General features: G+C 41.0%; 1 protein-coding gene across 17 annotated transcripts in view; it reads right to left on the reverse strand.

Moving 5' to 3' along the window:
- LOC309539061 (uncharacterized protein) overlaps positions 1–16,092 on the reverse strand; it is a 230,455-nt gene that overhangs the window by 99,015 nt on the left and 115,348 nt on the right. For 5 of the 17 annotated variants that reach the window (XR_014222626.1, XR_014222629.1, XR_014222632.1 and 2 more), the window contains 2 exons: positions 6,848–6,945; positions 5,668–5,773 (listed from right to left, as the gene is read on the reverse strand). The exons of 4 other annotated variants lie outside the window; for them this stretch is intronic. Coding sequence is in view for 5 of the 13 variants with exons in the window: in XM_082234868.1 (XP_082090994.1) it covers positions 5,668–5,773; positions 6,848–6,945 (204 nt within the window). In the remaining 8 variants the exon portion in view is untranslated. The remainder of the gene's footprint in view (positions 1–5,667; positions 5,774–6,847; positions 6,946–16,092) is intronic. 8 more of the 17 variants (XR_014222628.1, XR_014222630.1, XM_082234866.1 and 5 more) reach the window with 3 other exon arrangements.

Genomic DNA, 16,092 nt, shown 5'->3' on the forward strand with positions numbered 1-16,092 from the left:
TCTCACTCTCAGCCCTTTTGTTTTCAAATCAATGCAATACTTTCCCCTTTTCATTTCATTAGTTTTCTAAGAGGATCCCCAAGAGGAATATCTAATCCCTTAACCCTGTCAAGGAGAGGGGGGTGATTCTTTTATAAGTGTGTTTGTTGCTCTGTTTACCAGAAGCACATAATTATCTGATTCATTGAACAAAGTGATGAACTGAATCCTGGGATAAATCCTAGCCATCGAGCTTGACATTATTAGAGAAAAGCAAATTGAGTCGGGTTCAGACTAGAGGAATTTGAGAGCTACTGTGCTTTTGAAGGACCAATAGGAACAAGGGTGTGAAGGAATGTACAGAGTTTGATCCTTAACAGCAAATCATTGGCCTGGAAGAAATGTGCTCCTAGAAAGAAAAACACATTAAGAACACAATCTTGAAAGGAACTGTGAGGAACCCAGTCAAAAATGCAGGTTACCTGTGTTTCCCTTCCTTCAGATGTAATATCTGCCTACTCTGGCTTCACTTTAGAGAATATCTCATATTTGATATAAATATTATATGTTACTTTCTTCTACAAATGTAATTTCAGCTTAGTTGCCCTTGTGTCATTAGGGTTAGGGTTAAGACACAAGAGTGCAGACTTCCAAGACAGTATTAATTATGTAGATAATGTACATGTTCTCTGGGTTGTCCATAGTTTCTGCTATCAATAATGCAGTATTACCAGATGATAAGGGTCAATTGTATGTAAAAGTCACATGGTGGTGGTGGCAACATAACCCTGAATCAAACTCACAGATTGGGACTCTATATTGGTTTGGGATGTTGGTGTGATACCCAGACATGTTTCTCATGGTACAACATGGGCACCTCCATAATGTATAGTGGTAGCTTTATAACATACCTTATCAGATTAGTTAATCACACATATACCTTTGCCATTGTTTTAAGACTTTAATTTTTTAATTATATTTTATTTGATTTATCTTTATAAGCCACCCAGCAAACTATGTTATTGGGTAACCAATGTAAAATGACTATGATGATGCAACTCATAAGTTTGATTTTTGGGTGGGGTTTACAATGCTAAAGGACTGTGGGAAATCAGGATTTGTAGGGAAAGCATATTTGAGAATCAGAAAATATAAGTATTCAGGTGCATTGCAGCTACATATTGGAAGTCAAACTGCAGGTTTCAAAGGATAAGAGAGGTGTTTTTTTAGATCAGTGCGAGGGGAAAAAAATCCCTTCTGAACAATGAATGTCACTTGGAGAAGATCACACACTGAAGTGAAAGAGATGACAATAGGATCTGTAGGATTCAAACTTTATCCCTCAAGCTAAGAACCTGAGACCCACAAATGTAAGCCAAAGTATTAAAACTGCTTAAATTCATGAAAATGAAGGTTAACCTGATCTTGGTGTAGGCTGAAGTGTCCATCTTGAATGGCAACTATGCTTCCTCTAGGCATTTATCCATTTCCAGCCTCCTCCTGCAGTCATGAAAGCACAAATCTCCTCTAAAATGTTGCTGGGTTTGTGCATTGCCCATAGGCCTCTAAAGTAGATGCTCTAGGCTAGGGCAGACCACTTTTCCCAAGTGACATTGTCTTCTAGAAGTCTAGAACTAGAAAGTCTGCATGTAGTGTTCATGTCTGACACATCTTGAAGCCACTTTAGCCCAGCCTCCAAGGATGGAGGGCAACTAAGTGCAGGGGGCAGTATGATGGCTGTGAGAAAAAGGAACAGTTGGATTGGCAGTGGTTGGCAACAACAGACTGGCAATTTTGCTGATGAAAAAGCTGCGGATGGTTCCAGAGTCTGCCTCACCCTATTTAGATGATTTGAAAATATTATGCACACAGCTATTTAACTATTTCAGGAGATACACACATGAACATTAATAGACCACTTCAGATGTTAGGAATAGGTAAGATCAGAGCATGAGCTGGGCTGCACTGAATAGTCCCACCTGCCATAAAGCATATGTCAACTTGTCTCATTCTCTGGAGTTTGTGCATACAGCACAAATGTGTGCAGGGATGGGATTTCACATGTGCAGACAAATACACAAATGCTTGCTCTCTGCAGAAATTCACGCTGTATATGCAGATACTGTGGGGAAGGACTGGTGTCTGTGTAGCCCTGGGGCTGAGGCTAATTGGTGTGGCCTAGCTCAAATGTTGGCTTTTCCCATGAGCATAAGGCCTGAGCAGGGCTTATGTTGTGAAGGCAATGTATACCTCAACAACCAATCCTTTGTTGCTGGACCCCCACATAGTTGAGCATTTCTTGTGACTGTGAGCGGAATCTGGTATAATTTGATTGTATGAGTTACACAGGCATCTACTGGATATTGTCCATGACATGCCCCACTTTCCCTGCCATAAGGAACTGTCCACCTTCCATTACACAGAAATAATGGTTTGCTCTACTGGTGCTGAACTGATGTTGGCACAAATATATTTCTTAACGAAAAATGTGTTTTTTATTTTTCTCTATTTATTTTTGAACATTGCATGTCAAATTCTGGGTGTTTTTTTAAAAAAAGGATTTACCCATTAGCCTATATACGAAGCCACTAGATATGAAGTGTTATTGAGCTGCCTTCATTCCACATGAACACTTCTCTGTTTTAGCAAATTTAACACCTCTTTCCAAGGACTGTTAATGATGATGAAGACTCAGATAAGATCGCCAGAAGGGCCAAGGACAGATCTTTAGACTGAGAATTATTATTTTTAATCCTCCTTACAAGGCTGAAGAAAGTGAAATTCTCACTTACTGCTGTAATATTATTTTTTTTAAGACTCCGAGTTTACTGTATATTTTTAAAGCCCTATTTAAAGTAAAGGTTGTCCGTGCAGAAAAGAAAGAAATAATCATAACTCAAAATCTTGGCTATATGTTTCCTTTGTAAGCACTTTTATACCCTGCAGGTTGGATAAACAAAATTGAAACTTCAGTTTTTAGTGATTTCAAATCTTGATCCCACTAAAGTAGAAATTGAATCCCTGGGGCATAAGAAATACATATACAATGTTTCTATATGAGGTTTCATGTCACCACAAAGGCATTTCACTGTCTCACAAGAATGGCTATCCTGCTTGCATTAGCCCCATACTCTGAAAGAACAAAATCTCCTTAATTTCCCCTACGTTGAAATACAAATCCATTTGTTGCCAAACGTTTAGCTTGTCATTCCAACAAATTGGTTCTCTGTAGCTTGGATTACACTGAGTTAATAACGTAGCTGCACTTTTCAGGTTTTATTTAATCCTTCCCTCACAATAAAATGTGTTTGGTTTATAATACGAGGGGGAAATACTTAAGTGATACAAAATGTTTGTCTCGATACCTTCAGATGCTTAAAGTTTTTGTTTTGTATACCAAAATAACACTTACCATATTTTTTGCACCATAACACTCACTTTTTTCCTCTTAAAAAGTAAGGGGAAATGTCTGTGTGTGTTATGGAGGGAATGCCTACGGGTGGCATGCCTACGGATTTTCCTTCTCTAAAAACTATGTGCGTGTTATGGTCGGGTGCGTGTTATAGAGCGAAAAATACGGTACCTTCATGAAAATGCTACAGATGATCTGGAGATTTAATTTTCTTTTTGAGCACTTGAACACAAAATTCTTGAAATGTATTTGACTGTGACTCTGAGAATGGTTGTCTAGCTGATATAACTGTTTCATGGGAAGTTCTCTTTATATTCATATTTCTGCAAATCTTCACTTTTTTGTTATACATAAGTTATTGTTTAAATAGCAATACAATAGCAAACCCTAATATATGTGTCCATTGAATTCAAGCTACACCTTGAGCAGCAGTGCTTAGAAGTTAATGGGTCTCGTGCAACAATTTCTCTTCAGATTACTGTTTAGATGCCAACATAAAAAATACAAGTGTAACTTGTCAAATTTATTGATTGATTGGATTATATTCTGCCCTTCACCATAAAATGCTCACAGGGCAAGTCATGTAAAGTTACCACAAACATATTACATAAAAGTAATCTTACACATTCAGATACTGTACATCAAAATCAAATGGAAAAATGAATTCACATTTCCCTCCATCTGTCATAATAGCTCTTTTAAAACAATCCGTACTTGAAAAGGCTTAGCAAAAAAGAAACAATTTTGCCTAGCTCATTGGTGATGCCATTCTCCTGGAGAAGAGGGTTCCACAGTTCAGGTGTTGCCACTGAGAAGTCCCTATTCCAAGTTCCAATCATTCAGTCTTTACAAGGCAAAGGCCTTGAAAGTTGGTCGCTTTTACTTTTCAAATTAACGGAAGTATTGCTCTGGAAAGTGTTGGGGCAACACTTCTGCAAATGTTAAAGGGATAGTTGGTGAATTGTATTCAGATGCTCCCTCTACTTGAGGATGGATGTTGTCTGAGAAGGCTGTCTAAGAAGCAAATACCTTGGTTTACAAACTTAATCCGTTCCTGAAGTCCGTTCTTAAACCAAAGCGTTCTTAAACCAAGGCGTGCTTTCCCAAAGCAGTGGGGGACTCAATTTACAAATGGAACACACTCAACAGGAAGCAAAACATGTTCTGCTTCCAAGGTAAAGTTCACAAACCAAAACACTTACTTCCAGGTTTGCAGCGTTCTTAATCCAAATTGTTCATAAACTAAGCTGTTCTTAAAACAAGGTACCACTGTACTTGAGTTTGGAGCATTCGTTGCAATTTCCCAGTATGGTTTTAGCAAGGCTGTCTGCTGGATGCAAAAGAATCTCTCACATTCTTCACACACAATGATTGACATAGACAGAATGTACATAGCTGGTGGTTCTTTTTCAGCAACTTTTGAAGCTGCTAAGAAGCGGTATTAAAAAAAGACCTAAGGCAGGCTGCTGAGGACAACTTCAAGTTCAATATCTAAGACTGAAAACTATGGCTTATTTTTAACGTGAGACATTTTGTCTCACTTTCACAATATCTAAGGCTGAAACCTATGGCTTATTTTTAAAGTGAGGCATTTTGTGAAGCCAAACTAAGCATCGTGTGAAAATGGCACTGCTTATTCATTTGTTCTGCACTCTGTCCCCTCTACCAAGATTTTTCAGAAGGAAACTCTCCCAAGGTTCCATCTTATTCCTAGAGTATAAATGGGTTAATTGCAAACAAAGGATGCTAGAACTGTTGCTTAACATGGGCTGATGGGCTGCCATACACCTGGATTTTCCTGGACATTTAACCGAATTTCGCCCACACACTGCTGCCGACTGCAGTATTCCGGATATGTCCAGGAAAATCCAGACTAATGGCAACCCTAGAAATAATTTTCACTTTCAATAATACATTGAGGTCTTATTTAGGCATCATGTTTTGCAAATATAGATGTCATTCAGTGGGTAAACGTAATTGTATTTATCCATTCATTCCAGGGTGTATATAATTGAGAGTGATCAGGCATGCATTCAGGGACCCAGTGCATGGATTATTTTTCTTTTGGATCATGACCAATATCTGATCTTGTATTTCTAGATTTCAAGACATGACAAGCCCCATGAAGTCCACTTGTAAGGATCCACCATATGGGCCACAGATTTGCTCCTGTTGAAAGATGACCAGTTAAAAAAAATGATTTTAAAATATTGATATCATATTGGCAAAAGAATCTTCAATTGCTGAAGATGAGAAATATAGTTTCTTTTCTTTACCTGGAAGGGAATGTAAGTTCCTTTCCCCCAAAGGTTGCATCTCTGACAGTCTTGCTGTATTGGCCTCTGTTGATGCAAGCATCCACATAATAAATAATACGTCCAACTGTAAAGATATCCAGATATATTGACTTTAGTGGCAAACCATTAATTCTCTAAGTTTGTTTTACCCTTGTGTATGAGCCTTAGAATTGCTCTTGCATTTTCAAAAAATACAATGACTGAATCTAGCTTGATTCTCAATATATGGGGCCAAATCTAAGGGCATTTTCTCAGGTTACACTATGTGAATACGTTGCAGATGTCTTGTGCCTGTCTAGCACTTCTAAATGCTGTTAAAGCCTGACAGAAAGAAGAAGGGAGCTATTTTTAACTTGAATGTACTTTCGAGTCATTGTAGTTTTCTCATTCGATTTACAGATGTGGGAAATGCAAAAACCAACTGGTGAAAATAGCCGAAGGTATTCTGTTTCATTGGCTTTTCCTTTATTGTACTAGAGAAAAGGAAGTCAATCAAGCAACTTGCTCCCTCCAAATTGGGGCTCTGATGGAAGCTATTTTGGCAATTTGCCCACCTCCATTGCCACATCAGTGTAGCATAAAACAGAGCAGATTGCAGGAACATTCATCTTTAATGTGGAGGTGCTACCTGTGGAGACTACAGGGGCCAGCATGTGGTGCTCTTTCTTTATCCATGCGCCAGATCAGCCTAAAGGTGGCTGACATGCTGGGAGAAGCAGCTGTCCAGCGGTGATTAGTGGATGCAAAGCACAATAGCACCATTTTGAGATGCAGGCAGTCAATGTGGAGCACTGTAGGAGATGTAACATCCTAACAGTTTGTTGAAACAAGTTCAGAGGAGAATCCTCTTTGCACAGATTTGGCTAATGCATGTCTCCACACCTAATGGCCAGGTGCATTTGGGCAAGAGGTCAACAGATAGTTTAGTAGATAGATCAGGGGTGGGAAACATCAGGGTGTAGGCCTCCAAACGTTCTTAGACTTTTGGCTTTTATCAACCCAGGCCAACATGACCAATAGTCAAGGATGGAAACCGCTGTAGTCCAGTGTCCTCTCCCTCACATAGATAGTGTGATTATTGTGCGTGCGTGCGTGCATGTGTGTGTGTGTGTAAATAAAAACAAAGAGAGAGATCCTGAAGTAGCAAATGATTGTCTACCTTTACTGTATTGTACCTATGGGAGTAAAGTATCTGACAGGGACTCGCATGACGTCTCCAAATGTTCTGCTGCTCATAGACTATTTGCCATCCAAATTCTGTAAGGAAAGGGAAAACTATCAGTTTGGCTGGGATTAAAAACTCACGCAGAACTACTGAAACTGTGGAGACATCCTGGGATACAGGAAAGCTGAGAGATAAGGAGCTAAGAAATAGATACAAAGTAGACAGCTGACTAAGAAAGAGTAGCCTCATCAGAGTTCATTTTCAGAAGTCTTGGATTGCTTTCCCAGTTGAATGTAATGGAAAATCAACGACCAATAACTTTTCATTTTTTTCAGAATTGAAATAATTGTGCAGGCATAGAAGCCCCTTCTTTGTGAAGGATGCAGGAAAAATTCAGGCACTTGACTATGTCAAGAGCAAAGACTTTCTACTGAGAATGTTTCCTCTGCTTGGATATGTCAGAGGTGAGGAACCTATACCACATAAGCCTGCCAGGTTGTTTGGATTTAACTATGCTTACCTTTCCCCTGCCTGATGTCCTATAAAGGCAGGTGTGGGAAAATTCAAGCTTAAGCTGCAATGGAAGAATTTGGAGTGCAGACACGGCTTGATTTTTTTTTTTTTTGATAGGTGATGCTAATGAAGGAGCAGGTTCATAGCTTGGAGGTGCTCCTGGATCCATTAGTGTCACTGGAAGCATAAGTGACCTTTTCGGTACAGAGTGTCATCTGCCAGTTTCAGCTGGTGGGACAGCTACTTTCTATCCGAATGTGGATGTTGTCTATGCTCTGATGATTTCGAGGTTAGATTACTGCAGTGCACTAAGCATTGGGTTTCTTTTATATGTGGTCTTGAAACTGCAGCTGGTATAAGAGTTAGCAGCCATACTCTTGAATGGCATCAGCCATGCTGAACATATCATGCCCATTCTGACTCAGCTGTACTGGGTTGCATATGTTTACAGTAAAAATAATTTGGAGATCGGGACCCCAAAACCTCATGGGATGCCCTCCTGAAGACCCTTCATCAAATTCCCCCTTCTAGCAGAAGTGTAGAGGGTGACTACAAGAGAGAGAGACTTTTCAGTAGCCCCCTGAATGCTCTTCTGAAGGAGATCTCTCTTGCACTGAGGTTATCTTTGTGATTCTTTGTACTTTCATTGTTAATTTTTCTGGGGGTATCTGCTGGCTGTATGCTTTAAGATGATCCTGTGATGCTATGGGGTTGATGAGGTTTTAGAACTTTTTTTTTTAAAAAAAGATATAATTAGTTTTGCTTGTTTGTTTTAATGTTAATGGAATATTTTGTACCTGTTTGATATTTTTGCTGTGAGTTGCTATCTGGCCATTAAGGTGATGAATATACAAGAACAATAATAATAGCAGCAGCAGCAGCAGCAGCAGCAGCAACATATAATCTAGAGATTTGTGGTTAATTCATATATACACTTCATCCTTTGATGGCTGATGTCCAAGATTTCAATCCACAGCTACTGTTGAATGTCTTTGAAATGGAGAACCCTCACAAAACGAAAGACTAAAGGGGGCTTATCTGAAATTTCCATCCCCATTCTAATAGTATAATTGCTTTGTTTTCATACTTTTGAGAGCTCAGGCACATGGGAGCCTCAAAGTGGGCTTTCCAAGATGCAGCTTTGAGCGCACTGAATTAGAAAACAGGATGAAGCACACTGGTGCAACGAGCAGATTCTAATGGCTCCACTTTGACAGCCTGCCCTTGTTCTACAAATGGGTATTCGGTGCATTAAAAAGGTCATCCTCTTCCTGATCCCTTCAGCATTGTTGGCAATGCAATTATTTCTGCAGCACTAGAATGATATGCCATAAACAGGAGGGTTATGACTTCCCTCAGCAGAAAGCAAGTGCAGGTTTTCAAAGAAAAAGCTCTTCAAAAACTAGCATCTTTAATAACATCAGCTGAAATAAAGCACACTTCTAGCTAAGTGAATTGCTTTTAAATAAATGGGTTCCAGGGTGCTGTTTTCTTTCCTTTCAAAACCTGTGAGGTATGTGTGTGAAAGCCTGTCCTTAAGAAAATGCAAACAAAATTCTTCAAGCTATTGGATTCTCTGTGTACAGAATGCCTACTGTTCATGAGGAATTTTTCTACAAATGGAAAGAAAAAATGTCAGAGAAGCGATGGAAGAACTGTTCTTCCCCAGCTTTGCTAACATAGGAATGTTTGTTTATTTCTGCTTTTTGATAAAACTGTGGCGTTTTGATCAGAGTGAAAAGTATGCAGGCACATACTTTGGTCCACGGGTGGAATGTTTCTGGGTGCAGAAAGGACTGCCCAAATTGGAGAGGTAGCTTTTGACGGAGAAAGGCGGGTACATGAATGTAACAAACCATTTTGGTTATTTTTTACACTTTGCCACCTTTAGCGGTAGCAGCAAGAGAACCCCTTCTGATTATCCTCCCCTGGAATGTCACTATGTCTTTACATATTAATGCTCTAAGGAAGGGTTGGGGAACCTATCCCTCCCACTCATTATGTTGATGTACTCCAACTCCCATCATCCCTGACCATTGGCCATGTTGTCTGGGGCCAGAAGAAGCTGGAGTCCAACAACATATACAGAGCCACAGGTTGCCCAGCCCTGTTCTAGTGGGAGAATAACAGCAGTAATTGATGCAGCAAAGAGCTTTCTCTTCACTTTAACCTGTGGTGGAGGCAGCAATGAGAGAGTCTCCTACAGGAAGATGTAGCATCCTGGACACAGAGGAAAATAAAAGCAGTGGTTCACTACAATGATCTCTCTCTTCTTCTCTGGCCGCTGCTGAAGCTGGCAGCAAGAAGTTCATTATATTTGTGTCCCCTCCCCCCCAAAAAAAAACCCTCAAAGAAAAGTGTCTCCCCATTTTGCCACCCTTGAATGGGACACACACACAAAAAAAAAGATAGAAGAGAGCTTTCTCCCAAGCAGAAATGGATGTGAATAGCACCATTTCCTTCCCCAGGGGATTCTGGGGACAGGGCCCTACTCCTGTCCTTGTTGAGAACATATGCTTTGCTGGGGAGCAGAAACATGCATATCAGCTCCATTGCCTTTCCTTTCATCTCCCAGTAAGTTGCTGGGCCCTCAGAGGGAAGGGAAAGTGGGTAGGGGAGGCAGCAGAAGTGGACTCTGTGAATGACCTTCCACATTTTGCTGGTGCTTAAACTGTGCACTGAGTTTCTCAGGCAAATGAAAAAGCACAACCCATTTGAGGTGGATGCTTGGGCAGCCCTCCTTGGAAGTACAGTGGTGCCTCACAAGACGAAATTAATCCGTTCCGCGAGCCTTTTTGTCTAGCGGTTTTTTCGTCTTGCGAAGCAACCCTATTAGTGGCTTAGCGGATTAGCGCTATTAGCGGTTTAGCGGCTATTAAAGGATTAGCGGCTATTAAAGGCTTAGCGGATTAGCGGCTAAAAGGCTATTAGCGGCTTAGCGACTTAGAAAAAGGGGGGGAAAGCGGGGAAAAAATCGGAACACTTGCAAGACGTTTTCATCTTCCAAAGCAAGCCCATAGGGAAAATCGTCTTGCGAAGCAGCTCAAAAACGGAAAACCCTTTCGTCTAGCGGGTTTTCCGTCTTGCGAGGCATTCGTCTTGCGGGGCACCACTGTAGGTTCCATGGTTCTTACAGGAACGGTGCCATCTATTCAATTGCAGAATTATGTCTTTTGGGTAATTGTGCAATAAAGCAAGAAACCTTGTACAGTGGTACCTTGGTTCTCAAACTTAATCCATTCCAGAAGTCCATTCCAAAACCAAAGTGTTCCAAAACCAAGGCGCGCTTTCCCATAAAAAGTAATGCAAAAGGGATTAATCCATTCCAGACTTTTAAAAACAACCCCTAAAACAGCAATTTAACATGAATTATACTATCTAACGAGACCATTGATCCATAAAATGAAAGCAAAAATCAATGTACCATATTATAAAATAAATAAGACAGTATTGTAGATGATAAAAATAAAAATTAATTTTTTTCCTTACCTGCACTGATGATAGTCATTGTTTGGATGGGGGGGGGCTTTTATCCATTTCCGCAGTCACACAATTAGTCAATCAGTAGCTGAACTGGGTCCCACACAGTCACAAAAACAAATTAACCGAGAAAGCCACAAAAACAAAAGCACCAAACTTAATCCGTTCCGGAAGTCCGTTTGACTTCTGAAATGTTCGAAAACCAAGGCATAGCTTCTGATTAGTACAGGTGCCCAGAAGCAATTGCTGACAACAGCATCGGACGTTCAGCTTCGGAAAATATTTGAAAACAGGAACACTTACTTCCGGGTTTTTGGCATTTGGGAACCAAGGCGTTTGGGTACCAAGGTACCACTGTATAAGATAATTAGCCAGCTGCCAATATCTGTCATGTTTAAGATTTCATATACAACTGAGGGTTCCCACCCCTGCTTGCTCCACTCACCAACCCCACTCACTCACACACCCCTGGGCATCCCTCCCTTTACACCTGACTAAACCTGCACTCTTTACTACCCTGTCTTCCACAGCTCACCCCACCTCACTTAGCTTGCCTTCTACCCCTCCCCTGTGAAGCTCACCCCAAATATGGCACCCCATCCCTCACAGCTTGTTAATATGTTCAATGGAGGGGTGATCCCAAACTGCTCCAGTAATGTTTAATGTGAGGGATGCTTCAGAGAGTGCCAAACTGATCTCTGAAGTGCCTCACACCCTCCTCAAAATGTGCTCCAGCAACATTTAATTGGGAGGGGGATGTTTCTCAGAGAGTGGTTTGCCAATCCGCTGTCTGAAACACTTTCTACTCTCCTTTGAGCATCACTCCTTCCTCATCAGCTCACTTGCACTGCCTGCCACCTATGACATTTGCTTGCTCACCTGCTTGTTGTTCTGTTGTCATACTGCAGTTGGAATGGCCGCCTACTGGCAGCTATGCAAACTACAGCATGATGACAATTTTTCTTGCAAAAATATAGTATAGAGAGATATGTCACTCTTCAGATACAACTGAAGAGTCTGCCTTTGTTTCCTCCACAAATTTTCCCTGACTCATCATTTGATTCAAAGAGTTTTACTGCAAACCAGTTTCCTTTTAGGGATCTGATGAAAAGAGTTGACCAAGCTAATCTGGCTCTCATTTGAGAATAGTTTGGTAATGCCTTCCCCACTGAACCTGATCCGTCTCACTCACTATCCTATTGCATTAGCGGTTGGGGAAATGGTGTGTTTGAGCACATTTCTACCTCACTTTTACAGGGCAGGTTTGAAACCTGTTCCTGTAATAGAGTCCTATAAAAGCTTCCTCCATGCTCTGTGCTCACGGCTCTTTTCCACAGCATTAAGAGAATACTGCTTGTGTGTCATTTCTAAACACTGGAACCACTAAGGAGCATTAAAAAAAGAAAACAGTCTAAGAAATAGATCTTTCCCAGAACACCTTTGAAAATCACTGAAGCATACCTGCATGCCTTCAAAGTGGAGGAAATTGCCACCACAAACAGCCTACACCCATTTTCTACTACCACAGCTGCAGACCAGTGAGGATGAGAATAAATAACTCTGTTTTTATCCATGAACATAAATAACTAAAATATAATTGCTATGCCCTCACCCCTTCACTCATAAAATGTTAAGAAGAGACTGCAGAAGTTTGGATAAAATCATTTCTGTGGACAGTTAAGCACTGCAGTCGCTGCATGACTAACTTTTAACTATGTATCTGTGTAGACTGGGGGAAAGGGAGACAGCCTGTCACAAGAATTGCAAGAGGGACTCACATTTGGACAGAGATAGAAATGGTCCACCTCTTTAATAACTGTGGGAAGGACTGCTTGACAGCCCTGTATTGCATTTGACACTTGAGAATAAGGCAAAAAAGGTCAGATCAGAATCACTCTACGTAATGCACAGCTTCCTAGAATGCTGCCTCCCACAACCAACTCATCCTTCTCCCAAAGCCCACATTCTGTCATCTCACATTGATTTCATAGGGTTGTGTGTGTGTTGGGGGTGATGGTATAACCAAAGCTATGAATCAATGCAAACCTGGGTCATATTGAATCCTGTAAACTGATGTAACAAGGAGGAGATAAGCATACATTTAATTACAAATGCAGTTATTTTCATAAACCAAAGTAAATCGGAGAAGCTGACATACCTATATGTAGTTTCGAAAAGAGAAGTGGGGGAACTCCAGACATTCACCTAACGAAAGGAAAACGTTTGGGCAGAGCTTTTCTGGGTTGAATACTCCCCAACTCCTGTTCTTAAATGCCACAATCATGAGTTTTATCCATGTTATTTAAATTTGCCATGTACAAATGTTCCGCTAATCCAGAAATAGTACCTCGGGTTAAGAACTTTGCTTCAGGATGAGAACAGAAATCTCATGGCAGTTTCAGCGGGAGGCCCCATTAGCTAAAGTGGTACCTCGGGTTAAGAACAGTTTCAGGTTAAGAATGGACCTCCAGAATGAATTAAGTTCTTAACCCGAGGTACCACTGTACATCAGTACCCTCTGATTCCACTTCTCAGCAGTTCCAGATCTGTAGCCTACTGCCACAATATCATTACTTTTTCTTGTCTCTCTCCTATCCTCACCTAGGTGCTTCCAATAGAACTTCTATTTTCTGATCCAATTATTTCTGTGCAGGTATGTACACATTCTTTACATGTAAGACTACCCCTCCCTTTCTGCTGTGTTTATGCTTTTTCAAACAGCCAAATCTCACAGCAACTAATATGACCAGATCTGCCCTCTGGAAAGCTAGGGAAGGGAGCACCTGGTTACAGTCCTATCTGAGAATCCAGGAGCAAAGCCAGGTCCAGGGGCTTCCCCCAACTGCAGGCCTGGTTAGGAGAACAATGCAGATCCAAAAGTCAAAGCCCTTTGCAGAGGAACTGAGAGTGCATCCACATAAACTTTTGTTCTAGGCAACAGGCTGGATTTATAGTGAAACAACATATTTCTCAGGTATTATAGGCACTTTGGGAGTGCTTTGCTTATATAGTAGCATTTCATTGTGCAGCCATCTAGGAAAGGTCCCATTATTTGCTATGGTGATATATTGCAATAAAAGTGTTTGGATTTAACCTTGATTTCTGGGTGGGTCTACAGAACACCTAACCTTGTTTCCCGGAGAGCCAATGCGGCGCAGTAGATGAAATGTGGAGGTATGCGTACAAATCCTCACTCAGCTACAGATGACCACTTTTTAGGAGGATAATGAGTGCTTCTAGGTGAGGGCATATTGTAAATTTGTTGTTGAGATGTAACAAATGTGTTACTGGCAACATGTTTTTTTGAACTTATCAAATTAAACAACTCGTTTATGGAGGGGGGAAAGCAGGTGTGCATGTATATACACACACATGCATGAACACAAATGAGATTTTAAAGCATTCTGCTGTGACATGGAATTAGGGTGTCTGCTGTGCACAAGATCTTGGACAGCTGTTCTCAACCTGCTTCCCTCCAGCTGTTTTGAGGAGAGACCGTCACAATAGCAGGGCATCTGCATTAGATACAGGTCCCAGGTTTAATCCCTGACAGTTCCAGGTAAGGCTAGGATGAGGCCCTAGTGGTCAGTTTACCAGGGGTCAGCAAACTTTTTCAGCAGGGGGCCAGTACACTGTTCCTCAGACCTTGTGGGGAGCTGGACTGTATTTTGCAAAAAAAGAAAAGAAAAAAAGGAACGAATTCCTGTGCCCCACAAATAACCCAGAGATGCATTTTAAATAAAAGGACACCTTCTACTCATGTAAAAACACGCTGATTCCTGGACCATCTGCGGGCTGGATTTAGAAGGTGATTGGGCCGGATCCGGCCCCTGGGCCTTAGCTTGCCTACCCATGGTTTAGACAATACTGAGCTAGGCAGACCCAGGATCTAAAGCAGTATAATGCAACTTCCTATGTTCTGATGACTACAACTCCCATCAGCCCCAGCCAGCTGTTCGGAGTTGCAGTTCAAAAGAATCTGGGGGGCACCTGGATAGAGAAGGCTGCTGCTGCTGATCCCAGTCTTTTAAAAGATAGACTCTGGTCATAAATGCTTTCATGAGCATCTGTCAAAAGTCCATTCAAAAGCTGCAATCACCTGAATCAAGATGTTCTGTATTGTAGCCTGGCAGAGCAAGTAGTTCACAGGGGAACTATTAGGAATGAATAGAATGACACACTGTATTAATGGACTCTTGCTATCAAATTGAAACTGGGATAGTCTTGCTCTGAGCTACTGTGATTTTTGATGGGGATGACATATCTAAATATATGCTCCAAGAACCAACTGCTGCATTTTATTTAAGAATGATCTATAATGGGGATACAACCATGGAGGCATTAGCCTTGCTTCATCATGTCACTAAAACGATGTTTGTGAACCAGGCTAACTCTAACACATTTATTTATTAGACCACCTTTATTTCCTTGGTTGCTAATATCAAGTCAATTTGTATTACTCAGAGCCATTTTAACACCAGTGACCTTTACCATAGAACGTTGCTTATTGTAGACTTCTCTTCCCTTTTGCTCCCAAGTCCCTATGCTAATTTCTGGGCACTGGAAAGCTAGAGTGGTGTCAATTATGGAGAGAACATGTAAGACATTGATTCATACGCTGTGAGTCAGGGGAACATGTTTATATTCATTTTCTTTGTGAGAAAGAGCAAAAATCAAGAGGAATCTGACATTTCACTTTTTTTTGTCAGAGACAAAAGCATACTCACTACAGTATCCACCTTTCATGTGAATCACAAAAACCATGTTCTCACCCACAGAGTTTTGCCCACTGTGACAGGAGCAGGGCTATTTAGCAAAGCTGCAGGAAAAGTTCATTACCAAAAACCCAGAGCACAATTCATGACAGTTCAGCCTCTTCTTGGCAAACCTTAACAAAGTCAGAAATTCCCATTTTAAAGCCAAACACAGTTATGGGGATCAAAAAATGAATCTTTCCTATTCAGCATAGGGGAACATGGGATTTCTGGACAGCTCAGGCCCTATGATTTTCTTCACAACAATAGAGGTGCCACAAGAACAAAGGGCAACACCAAGCTTTCAGGCACGTTGCGGTGCAAGATAACGAATATGTGAATCTAAAATATTAGTTCAGTAATTCAGATAGGACCTCACAATCTGGACTTGCTAGCTGTACAGTAGAACTTCATGAAGTCAGGGCCATATCACATCTTATAATGAAAGATGACTCCCTGTTTCCACCGCCAACCTATCACACACATTTTCTG

This window comes from Podarcis vaucheri (genome assembly GCF_965113315.1).
Source record: "Podarcis vaucheri genome assembly, chromosome: 8".
Lineage (NCBI taxonomy): Eukaryota > Metazoa > Chordata > Lepidosauria > Squamata > Lacertidae > Podarcis > Podarcis vaucheri.